Source organism: Labeo rohita, chromosome 5, assembly GCF_022985175.1.
Source record: "Labeo rohita strain BAU-BD-2019 chromosome 5, IGBB_LRoh.1.0, whole genome shotgun sequence".
NCBI classification, from domain to species: domain Eukaryota; kingdom Metazoa; phylum Chordata; class Actinopteri; order Cypriniformes; family Cyprinidae; genus Labeo; species Labeo rohita.
Window position 1 is genome coordinate 15,322,363 of NC_066873.1, and position 12,860 is coordinate 15,335,222.

Here is a 12,860-nt window from a genome sequence, read left to right on the forward strand (position 1 = left end):
AAAGTCCATAAAGTTTAGTCTGTAGAAATTATATAGAAGAAACAAATACACTATGTCCTGATGAAATGAAGCAGACGCTGGAGGGCTGCCCAGCAGATGGAAGTCACTGCTGTCAGCACTTCTCATGTGCATTACTGAAACATTCTCTCACCCCACGCCTTGGTGACTCTTCAATGCTCACTTAGTCATGGTAATCATCCACTGATATGGTAGATTTATGATGAGAACAGTCTACAACTGAGACTAACATGACATGTAACAGTAGCTCTTTTCCAAGTGGGTTACATTTGATTAATTACACTGACAGGCTATCTGGGTTTAACAGCTTGTAAGCAGGCTGAGAAACACAACAGTAATAGGCCTTTGGTTAGAACATCAGGATCTCTAGTTGGTCACTGGCCGCTCCTAACTTAGTCTCAGATGGCACACCCACCAACCACTTGGTTGAATAGCTAAATACTTTTTTCAAGATACCTAGTAGCGATTTGCAATACTAGCTATTAGTTTGGATTAAAAAAATAAGTTCTTTTTTAAGTTAAGTAATTATTACTTTTTCAGAAAGGATACATGAAATTGATCAAAAGTGACATTAAATACATTAATAATGTCACACATGTCACAAAAAATGTCTAATTCAAGTGTCATGTGGCACTGAAGACTGGAGTAGTGGCTGTTAAAAACAATAAATTACATTTTAAAATATAATAAAATAGAAAACACTTATTTTAAATTGTAATAATATTTCACAACATTACTGTTTTTACTGTATATTTAGTCAAATAAATGCAGCCTTGGTGAGCAGAAGAGATTTCTTTCAAAAAGATTTTTAGTGTATGTATGTCTACAGCACACCTGTATATTGCAATGTGGTCTTATTATTAACCGATTTCAGATTTACCCAACCTTACAAAAAAGTTTGTGAATGTTTGTGTTACCTATTGGCCCAAAGGCCTAAAGGCTCATGTAAGTAGGTTTTTCTGGGTCCCATTGTAGACCAGACTTTTTGGAGATACCCCTACTAAGATTTGAGATATAGATCTGATCGAATGTTGTTGTGGAAACAAACAATGGTTTTCTCAAATTTGTCAATAAAGCTCAAGAAGCAGAGTTCCAGATGTCAAAATAAGACTTTATTGAACACAGCAACAAAGCCGAGATGACAGCCTTTGTCAGAGTCTTTGTCTGTCCGGGCATCCATACTTATACCCTGTTCTTTTCAACCAATATATGACGATTCGGCCTCTGATTTGTCTTACTCCACTACTTTGAACCATTTGTGCTAATGACCATTCATCATACTTGTTTGTGCCATCCTTGTCGTATTCTTGGAAGTCACCCAAAGTTCACTGGTTCGTTCTAGTTCATTGGCGCTGCCCAATGGAAAGCACCGCACTTGCCCATTAGAGGACACCTAAGACTCACAGTCTATATTAAGACATCCAATACTGAAGCAATCATTGAAACAATCACCATATTGATCAGTATGTTAATTATGGTTAAAACCATACTTCATATTTTTTTAAACAAAATATCACAGCGTGTATAATGAAGAGCTTTTGTCTCATGAAAAAGAAATGTTTTCAGTTGAATACAAGGCTAACGCAAGTTAATCTAATAGCTTTTTTTAAACAGCATTTCTGTTTGAAGTGCTATTCATTAAAGAATTCTGAAAAAATGTATCGGTTCTCACAAAACTATTAAGAAGCACAACTGTTTTCAACATCGATAATAATAGGAAATGTTTTTTGATCACCAAATCAGTATACTAGAGTGATTTCTGAAGGATTTCGTAATGATTTCAGCATTGCCTTCACAGGAATAATCAACCTTTTTAAAATATTAAAATAGAAAACAGTTATTCCAAGTTATTTTAATAGTATTTCTTTTGTAATGTATGATAAACAAATGTGAATTAACAATGAATAATGGTATATTCATAAATGAACATTAACCTAGATTAATAAATGCAGTAAAATATAAATAATTTTGTTAGCTGGTGATACTTATTGTGTGAATTAATGTTAACAAACTGAATGTTACTGGAAAGTTAAAGTCTAACAATACACTACCAGTCAGAAGTTTTGTGTACAGTAAGATTTTTAATGTCGCTCACTTCTGCTCACCAAGCCTGCATTTATTTGATCCAAAATACAGCAAAAGCAGAAATATTGTGAAATATTTTTAATAAAAAAAAAAAAAAACTGCTTTCTATTTGAATATATTTTAAAATGTAATTTATTCCTGTGATCAAAGCTACATTTTCAGCATCATTACTCCAGTCTTTGGAGTCACATGATCCTTCAGAAATCATTCTAATATGCTGATTTGCTGTTCAAGACATTATTATTATCAGTATTTCAAACAGTCAAGTACATTTTTTTTCAGGATTCTTTAATGAATAGAAAGATCCAAAGATCAGCATTTATCTGAAATAAAAAGCTTTTTTAACCTTATGCACTATACCATTCAAAAGCTTGAAGTCAGTATCATTTTTTTTTTTTTGGGAAAGACATTATAGAAATTAATACTTTTATTTAGCAAGGATGCCTTAAATTGATGATAAAGACATTCATTGTGTTACAAAATATTTCTATTACAGATAAAAGCTGTTCCTCTGAACTTTCTATTCATCAAAGAAACCTTAAAAAAATTCTACTCAGCTGTTTTCAACATAATAATAGTAATAATAATAATAAATGTTTTTGAGCAGCAAATCAGAATACTAGAATGATTTCTGAAGGATCATGTGACTGGAGTAATGATGCTAAAAATTCAGCTTTAAAAATAAATTACATTTTAAAATATAATATAATAGAAAACAGTAATTTTATATAGTAAAAGTGTTTCAAAATTTTACTTTCATTTTGTTGTACTTTGGATCAAATAAATGCAGGGTTGGTGAGCAGAAGAGACTTCTTTAAAAATCTTACTGTTCAAAAACTTTTGATTGGTTGTGTTAAATTAAACATATGAATTACTGTTCTTGTCTAGTAGTTATCTAAGTTGTTTATATGAGTTTTCTCCGTTTTTACAGATAGTCAGGACACGTCTCTATCTGGAGTCCTTGCATGAATCATGAGAAAGTTGTCAGGGTTATGTTATCGTGACAATGAAGTTGGAACATTTTCATATAACATTAAGCCATTCTAATCTTTATGTTTAGAGCCATAATTTCTATATTTATTTCCTATCCCATTGAGTTAAGCATTTACATGCAACTGCATTTTTTTATGTATTTCATTTTTTTTTTTTGGGTGGACAGAGGGACAAAACTATGTTATGTGGTAACTGTCATCATGCCACAAAAGCTTAAGTTGTTTTGAAGCCAGTGCATTCTTTTGAAGCGTCTCCACTGTGTCTCTCCACAGGAGCTCAGGAGTCAAGTACAATAAAATATGGTATGCAGCATTGGCTCTGGTCACACTGGTGCTGTTCTCCGTGGCAGTGGGAGCCTTGGTGTTTATGATCACGTTCTACACAGACCAAGAGGCCTGCTTTTTCAACAAGATCTTCCTGGGTGTCAACGGCGGCCTGTGCTTCGTCGTGTCTCTGCTGGCTATCTCGCCCTGTATTCAGACTTGTGAGTTTAAAAAGATACTTGGTCTTCGCTGACCTACATTTTCTACTGACAAACAGATGTTTGCTTGATGTCAGGCAAACAAATTTATTCATAGTGCCTGGAGCTTTTCCCATGTGTGAGCAAGCTGGAGAGTTGAGGAGATTAGTTTTATCATGAATTCTCACTAAACAGAACAAAGTTTAAGATGAAATTTAGCAAATAATTTAAAGGGACAGTTCACCCAAAATGAAAATTACCCCATGATTTACTTACCCTCAAGCCATCCTAGGTGCTTCTCATGACTTTCTTCTTTCAGATGAATACAATCAGAGTTATGTCCTGGCTCTTCCAAGCTTTATAATGCCAGTGAATGGCTGTTGAGATTTTGAAATCCAATAAAGTGCATCCATCCATCATAAGAAGTGTTCCACGCAGCTCTGGGTGCTTAACAAAGGACTCCTGAAGTGAATCGATGCATTTGTAAGAAAAATATCCATATTTAAGACTTTAGAAACCGTAATCTGAAAAAAATTATAAACCGTAATCCGCTAATTGTTGTACACACATTCATGACGAATGCGGAAGCGCAGTGGAGAGAGCAAAACAAAACACCAACAAACAGTGTTGTCACGATACCAAAATTTTAACTTCGATACGATACCTGATTAAATGATCACGATACTACTACTGAACCGATACTGTGGAAAAAAAAAAAAAAGCAGGAAAAGTAATTGAATAATAGATCCAAAAGGAGATCATAGTTATTTTATCTATTAAAACAAAGCATTTCATCCCCCTTTTAAAAAATAAATAAATAAAAGAATATAAAAACATGTCAGGGCCACTACACGGGATTATGGTGAACAACTACCGAGCCTACAGGTATGTAGAGATCTTTGCTATATTGGTAAATTAGTTTAAAGGATAAAGCCAAATGTTATTTCATGATATAGTCATTTTATTTTTACAACAACAATTTATATCGAAATAGTCAGTTTTTGTTATTTTATCTAAAACAAAGACATAAATTCAATAAAGAGGGCCCTATGAAATGGGTTTTATTCTTTTCCCTAAATTCGATTTTAATTGTTCTAGACTCTATTTTAATGGTTACATTAAAAAATATTTATCAAAAAGCATATCTAATGACTTGAAATTATAAAACTTGCATAATTTAACAGCAATTTATTAAAAGTTTAACAAAAATTACATGTTTTTAAGGCCTTATTAAAATTTTTTCTCAAATTCAGTTTTGTGAATCTCTGTTTTCCATTAATTTTCTGGATTCTATTTTAATTGTTTCATTACATTTTAATAATCAAAAGCATGTTTAATGAATTTATAAAGGATAATTAGATTTGATAAAAAGTTTTTTCCGGAAATACTGTGTTGTATATTTACCATTTTCTGGTAAATAAATTCTGGTAAATGTTTTTTTTCTGATAAATATTCCTTAAACATTGTTTTAATAATTAAATAATTTTTAATATTAGTAGTAATACTATCTTTACATTAAGTAATATATTAATATATTTCTGACTGTCAAGTTAAACCAAACTTTTATTTTGATGGGTTGCTGTGAAGACATTTAGGATCTTCATTATATGACGAAAGTTTTTCTCAAAAGAAACGGTAAAATGCTCATGAAGTGACTCTCAAAGCAGTTCTAGAGATTATGTTCATGTGTTCATGTATTCATATATTGACGCGGCAGAGGCTGAAAACACCGCAAGCTTCACGCGTATGTGTGTAATAAACAAACCTGCGGGTCTATGCCATTCACTAACACAGACACGCAGAAATACGGATCTTATTAAAATGCATTCTTAAAGTACCGGTACTAGTAAAATGCGGAATTGTATCCTTTTCAAAAGCAGGGTATTGCAATACTTTTTAAGTACCGGTATATCATGCAACACTACTGCAATTATAAAGCTTAAAAGAACCAGGACATTTTTTTTTATATAAACCTGATTTTATTTGTCTGAAAGAAGAAAGTCATATACACCTAGGATGGTTTGAGGGTGAGTAAATCATGGGGTGATTTTGATTTTTGGGTGAACTATCCCTTTAAGTGAAAAAAGAAAAAGCATTGGACACTTACTGACCTCAACCTTTTGAACTGTAGTGTACATAGTTCATTTAATGAAGAAGTGTGATGTATTAATAAGCATAAACACAATCTTTATGTGCTGCTTTTTATTAACACATCTGTTGTTTTGCTCTGTTCTCCACACAGTCCAGCCCACCTCAGGTCTGTTGCAGTCCGCGGTCATCTCCGTCTACGTCATGTACCTCACCTTCTCAGCACTCGCCAGCAAACCCATTGAAAGTGAGTTCATCTCTCACTTTTACAGTCAAACACAGCGTCTCCAAGCCTGTCCAGGGTGTGTCTCACAGTGTGGTCTGTGGTTTCACTAGTGTCTCCTAGCTCATGTGTGGACAGAGCTGTAAACTGAGGCTACAGTAGCTCCCACAATGCATTTCAACCCAACAGACTTGTGCATTTATTTCTCACACCCTTATTAAAATCTGTCCTTTCTCTTTCAGCGGTTGAGCGAAACGGAAATAATGTCACTGTCTGCGTCTTCCCCTACAAATCAGGACTGCAGAGCGACACTAACATAGTGACAGGCGTTGGAACGGCCATACTGTTTGGCTGTATACTCTACTCTTGGTATGAGCAATGAAAATTATGTTTTCTGATATTGTGATGGTCCAATCCAAACTGCTTTATAACAAGAAACATGATAGTATCATGAAAGTTATTGTTGCTCATGTGACTTGTGCATTATAGATGTAGATTTTTCAAGTCATATACAGGTTTACATACACTTTGCAGAATCTGCAAAATGTTAATTATTTTACCAAAATAAGAAGGATCATACAAAATGCATGTTATTTTATATATGGTACTGATCTGAATAAGATATTTAACAGAAAAGATGTTTACATATAGTCCACAAGAGAAAATAATAGTTGAATTTATACAAATTATCTTGTTCAAAAGTTTACATATACTCGATTCTTAATACTGTGTTGTTACCTGAATGACCCACAGCTGTGTTTTTTTGCTTAGTGATAGTTGTTCATGGGACCCAACTGCCTGCTGTTCTTCATAAAAATCCTTCAGGTCCCACAAATTATTTGTTTTTTCAGCATTTTTGGGTATTTGAACCCTTTCCAGCAATGACTGTATGATTTTGAGATCCATCTTTTCAAATTGAGGACAACTGAGAGACTCATATGCAACTATTACAGAAGGTTCAAGCGTTCACTGATGCTTCAGAAGGAAACACAATGCATTAAGAGCCTGGGGTGTAAACTTTTGAACAGAATAAAAATGTGTACATTTTTCTTATTTTGCCTAAATATAATAATTTTTCATTTAGTTCTGCCCTTCAGAAACTACAGAAGATTCTTACATGTTTCCTAGAACACAAAATAAGTTAAATTTACCCTGATCTTCAAATTCAAAAAGTTTTCACCCCCAGCTCTTAATGCAGTTTAACTGTTCAGGACAAACAAGGGACTCATGAACAACTATCACTAAACCAAACCAAAACAAAACAAAACAGCTGTGCATCATTCAGGTAACAACACAGTATTAAGAATCAACTATATGTTAAATTTTGAACAGGGTAATTTTTACAAATTCAACTATTATTTTTTCTAGTGGACTACTGTATATGTAAACGTCTTTTATGTGAAATATATTATTCAGGTCAGTACTAAATAAAAAATAACATGCATTTTTTTTATGATCCCTCATATTTTGGTAAAATATTTAACATTTTGGAGATTGTACAAAGTAAACTTTTGACTTGAACTGTAGTAGTTTTGTGTGGAAAAACAGACCAAAATTTAAAGGAATAGTTTGCCCAAAAATTAAAAATAGTTGAAAGTGTACTCACCCTCAGGCCAACCAAAAATGTAGATGAGTTTTTTTCTTCATCAAAAATTTAGCATTATATCATTTGCTCACCAGTGGGTCCATTGCAGTGAATGGGTGCCGTCAGAATGAGAGTTCAAACAGCTGATTGAAACCTCACAATAATCCACAAGTAATCCACACAAATCCATTTGTTTGGACTGTTTTTGCTTGTAAACAGTGCTTGATCTGTGCATATTTTTTCTCTTGATTCATACAAGACAACTTTTTCACTGAAGTAAGCAATAATATTGATAGAGAATTTGCATTTTAGCCAGAAGCAACTGTTTGAAGTAAACAGGTCTTACAAACATGCAGCTTTCTGTTTCACTTGTGGATTATTGTGATGGGGTTTTTTTATCAGCTGTTTGAACTCTCATTCTGATGGCATCCTAATATCCTAATAGGCTACATGTATTTCTTTATTTCATTTTTGGGTGAACTATTCCTTTAAGTTGTAATTTTCTGAAGATCATCCCCAAAAGTAGTGTTCATTTGTTTAAGTAGCCCACTTATTTTATTCCACTGAAGAAAAACGTACCGTTTGGAAAGACATGAAGGTGCATGTTGATTTTTTTTTGTCCCTTTAAATAAGCTCAGATATTCTTGGCCTGGATGCAAATCCCCATAACATATTATTTAAATGGGTGATCCCAAAAATGATCCCAGGAGGAGTGGAAACATGTAATTATCTGGTTATGACAAGATGTTCATTTAGATTTAAAAGCAGGTAGTTTGGTAGGAAGGGAGTGAAGATTAGAAGCTCTCATACTGTGAAGACGTGAACTCACATGTGTTTCTCATTAACTGCAGACATGTCTGCTGAAGCTCTCTCTTTAGAGCCGCTCCTCTCCACCAAAGCCATATTTACATACGTATGTGATTCACAGTGATATGTGTTAGCTGTCAGCCCGGTGATTCATTGTAGCGTCTCACATTGAAATGTTGCCATATTTCCATTTTTCACAAGGCAAAGCGAAGCTTTGACGCAGAAAAAGCGACTTTGTCTGGTTGCGTTTTGAGGAGTTTTAGAGAATGTTCTGCTTTTATGTTTGACAGTTTAAAAGAACACTGCCCCCATGTGTTAACAAAAATACTCCACTTCCTTCAGTTTGATCTCCACCACCAAGAGAAGCTCAACAGCCTTGCAAGTGTACAGGAACGACATGCCTGAAAATGAGGTAAACATTTGCTGTTCTCTCTCTGCTGTTTTTAACACAACATTACATCAAACTACATCATGAATCATGCTTTTTCTTTCTTTCCAGAGAGCACGCTGCTGCTTCTGCTGTGTCGACGATACAGGTAAGTAGTATTTTAGGACTTCACCTGAAGGTTTCAAAGCTTAATTGTTAGAAGAATAATGATATTTGAATTCATTTAGACAGTACAAAAGGGTAGATGGAGCCTCCTGGTGGTCAAGAAGAAGTACTACAGGTTTCGTAAACCACGTGTTTTTGATATTTTCCAGAGGACTATGATGATGAGAAGACTGCTGGAGGGCAGAATGTGAAGTATGATGAGAGGGACGGCACAATCTACAGCTACTGCTACTTCCATTTTGTTTTCTTTCTCGGCTCCCTCTACGTCATGATGACTGTAACCAACTGGTTTCAGTAAGTATATTGTATAACAACAGGTTGTCTTCTCCTTTTTCATTTTCGAATGTCTAAGGCCAGCTGCGACATTTGTCATTTGAGTTATTTTAGTAGGCAAAGTTTGTATTCCTCAAAGAAGGGGTGAATAAATAGGAACTGGACTATGTGGGTTAAATCATTATGAGTAGTTAAATATCATTTGAACACACACACTATATTATATTATATTATAAACAGGACTTGGAAGCTATTTATTATATACAGTTGAGGTCAAAAGTTTACATACACCTTGCAAAATGTTAATTATTTTACCAAAATAAGAGGGATCATAAAAAATGCATGATTTTTTTTTTATTTAGTACTGACCTAAATAAGATATTTCACATAAAATACACTTACATAGTCCACAAGAGAAAATAATAGTTGAATTTATAAAAATGACCCCCGTTTACATGATTCTTAATACTGTGTTGTTACCTGAATGATCCACAGATGTTTTTTTTTTTTTTTTTTTTTTTTGTTTAGTGATAGTTGTTCATAAGTCCCTTGTTTGTCCTGAACAGTTAAACTGGCCGCTGCTCTTCAGAAAAATCCCACAATGCATTAAGAATTTGAATATCAGGGTTAATTTAACTTATTTTGTCTTCTGGGAAACATGTAAGAATCTTCTGTAGCTTCTGAAGGGCAGTACTAAATGAAAAAATATGATATTTAGGCAAAATAAGAAAAATGTACACATCTTCATTGTGTTCAAAAGTTTTCACCCCCTGGCAAAATCATGCAGTCATTGTTGGAAAGGGTTCAAATACACACAAATGTTGAAAAAACAAAGAATTTTGGGACCTGAAGGATTTTTCTGAAGAACAGCAAGCAGTTTAACTGTTCAGGACAAACAAGCAACTTGTGAACAACTATTACTAAATGAAAACAAATAAATAAAATCATTCAGGTAACCACACAGTATTAATTAATTACTCACCCTCATGTTGTTCCAAACCCGTAAGACCTTTGTTCATCTTCAGAACACAAATTAAGATATTTTTGATGAAATCCAAGAGCTTTCTGATGTTGATAGACAGCAACATAACTATCACGTTTAAGGCCCAGAAAGGTAGTAAGGACATCTTTAAAATAGTCCATGTGACATCAGTGGTTCAACCACAAGTTCATGAAGCTACGAGAATACTGTTTATGCACAAAGAAAACAAAAATAACAATTTAATTTAACATTTTCTTGAACTATCCCTTTAAGTGTAATATGCATATGCTCTTGTCTCTCTGCAGTTATGAGACCGCAAAGATCGAGAGGTTGCTGGATGGAAACTGGTCAGTGTTCTGGATCAAGATGGCATCCTGTTGGGTCTGTTTATTCCTGTACATGTGGACCCTGGTGGTCCCCATGCTCTTCCCAAAGAGATTCGAAGCCTAGAAACCCTTCACATGATCCAGTATCACCACTGTCCACTACTACAACTACTGTGTGTGTGTGTGTGTGTGAGAGAGAGAGAGAGTTTTGTTTGTTTTTAATGTTTGTTTTATTAGTTTTAGTATAGCAAAAGCTTTTGATTTCTCAAAAGCTGCTTATGTTTTGTCTTTAAATACGTTTTCATCGAAATTTGTTACAGAAATCATGTTACGGATCCTCCCATGCTAATGTAGGGCTCTTGTTTTCCACATTACATGAAGGTATATAAACAAAGCATTGCTCAGGCTCACACATCACCTGTAAGTGTCTTGCTTGTTACGCTTTTCTTTGGGTAGCTGAAGACTTCTATGCAAATCAACAAACCATCTGTGATTTTCATTCGTTTATTTGTCCGCCTTTTGAAAGGTTGTGTATTTATAGTTGTATTTCACTTCAAGGGTGTTTCACTAAGGTAACAAGACTCTTATTTGAGTAAAAATACCTATTTATTTAATAGAAATGATTAGTTGGGACACTGCTGCCTTGCAAAACCACATGATCAAAACCAGCTGAGAAATGACTGTGCAAGATTATTCCATGTGAATAAATGTACTCATATGAGATGTCATGTTACTGTATTTATTGAAGCACCCTAATAACGTCTATATAAAACCACACCAAAACAATATTTCCAAATAAGTCAGCAACATTCCTAAAGTTTCAGCTTCATCTTTAGTCTCAGGTAGTGATTAATACTACATTTTTAGCTAGTTTCCAGAGAATAACACCATTTTAAGGAAAGCATGTGACTGCCATTCCCAGTAAATGTATTTATGATGATTTGAAATGGGTGGGTAAAGCCAAGACGTCACCGTTATGCCACAAAAACCCAAACTGCCACACAGGTTGTTATACGGCCCACAGCAACACTGAAGCTATAGATTTTTCTTATTTTTTAATCTTTTTGTTACAATTTAAATGGTGCTTTAGATCATGGATGTCCTATAATATTTTATTCCAGCTCATGCACTAGACCTGCAAGCATGTCATATTTGTCAAAGAACAAGTTTGTACAATCTTTTCTACTTAAAAAGCATTGTTACAGCTGTGTACAGCTATTCTATTTAATCTTTGAGGTTTTTGTTGCTGTAAGTGCATGTCTGTATTTCTTGTTTATGGTGTTCAGTTTACAGGAGCTGCATGTATTAGATGTAATGTAGCACTCCTGATGCTCCCTGGTAGAAAAAAAAAAGTGGTTGGCATTGTCGTTGATGAAGGAAATAGAATCTAGAACTGGAATTTTATGGTTATTTCCTGTGTAACAGTTGTAGCTGTCCAATGTTTTGACAAACCAAAATCTCTTTTATTAGAATTGGATGTTTTTACTTTCTTTGTGGTCTCAATAACTTCTTTTCAGCCCTGAGGAATCTGTAAGGTGATGTTTTTCTAAAGAATTGGTCTTGTTTATACAAATCAAAATTAGCAAAGGGTTAACGATTGCCTTAAGCGCTACAACTGCATTAAGCTGTAAGCATACTGTTTCATGTACCTCTGAATAATTTGATGCTCAGTATTTATGAAATATGCTTTCCTTTACTTACAAATATGCTGAACATAACGTGACATTTAATTGCAATATGTGCTTTATGTAAATAGTCAATTATAAAGATGACCACTAGGTGTACTCATAATATTGCAAAAAATGTAATCTTGCGCTTTGTGTTGTTCTCACTAACTTTGCATGAAGATATTATAATGCAAAAATATGTACAGTAAGTTTACAAAGGACTCTTTTCCTCATTTATATGCCTTGATTTGTCTTTGTTATTGTTATTTACTTTTTCCCATCATTTCAATACGTTCCATGAAGGGTCATTTGAGTTTAACTGTTGCAGGATCAATATTCTTTTTAGTGTTTTTTATTGATATTGCCGGTTCTTTCAATAAAAAGGCAAATGAATAAAATTGTGTAGTGTATTACATTCATTGGTATTTGTTATATTAAAGTTTTGTCATTTGTAGTTGTGGACAGAAAAGGACCAACTATATATCCACCTATTTTTCTCGTAAGAGTGCGGGGTCAATGGGTCATATTTGCGGCACGGAATGTAAACAATGCCACTGAACCGAACGACCCACCTCTGATGCATATTTTGCTGCTGAAAATGGTCAATTATTGTCACATTTTGGGCTGTACTAATTGGTTGGACTAGGAAAAACATTTGAAATACTACAGACTGCCAAAGTTATAACAAATCAAGGAGAAGAGTGCAAGAAAACTGCCTGAGGAACAAAAGGTGTTGAACCAGGTTTTCAAGGGCAAGAATCTTGACAACATTCGTGTTTGTTCTTGTCATTTCTGGTCAG

At 34.1% G+C, this 12,860-nt stretch overlaps 1 protein-coding gene across 1 annotated transcript in view; it reads left to right on the top strand.

Annotated features, from left to right (window-relative positions):
* The window catches only part of serinc5 (serine incorporator 5), a 31,981-nt gene extending 19,529 nt beyond the window's left edge, over window positions 1–12,452 (top strand). The window contains exons 6-12 of the mRNA XM_051109834.1: window positions 3,369–3,580; window positions 5,799–5,891; window positions 6,110–6,236; window positions 8,602–8,671; window positions 8,759–8,795; window positions 8,962–9,106; window positions 10,373–12,452. Of these exons, the coding sequence (XP_050965791.1) occupies window positions 3,369–3,580; window positions 5,799–5,891; window positions 6,110–6,236; window positions 8,602–8,671; window positions 8,759–8,795; window positions 8,962–9,106; window positions 10,373–10,517 (829 nt within the window). The 3' untranslated portion in view covers window positions 10,518–12,452. The remainder of the gene's footprint in view (window positions 1–3,368; window positions 3,581–5,798; window positions 5,892–6,109; window positions 6,237–8,601; window positions 8,672–8,758; window positions 8,796–8,961; window positions 9,107–10,372) is intronic.
* The last annotated feature ends 408 nt before the right edge of the window (window positions 12,453–12,860 follow it).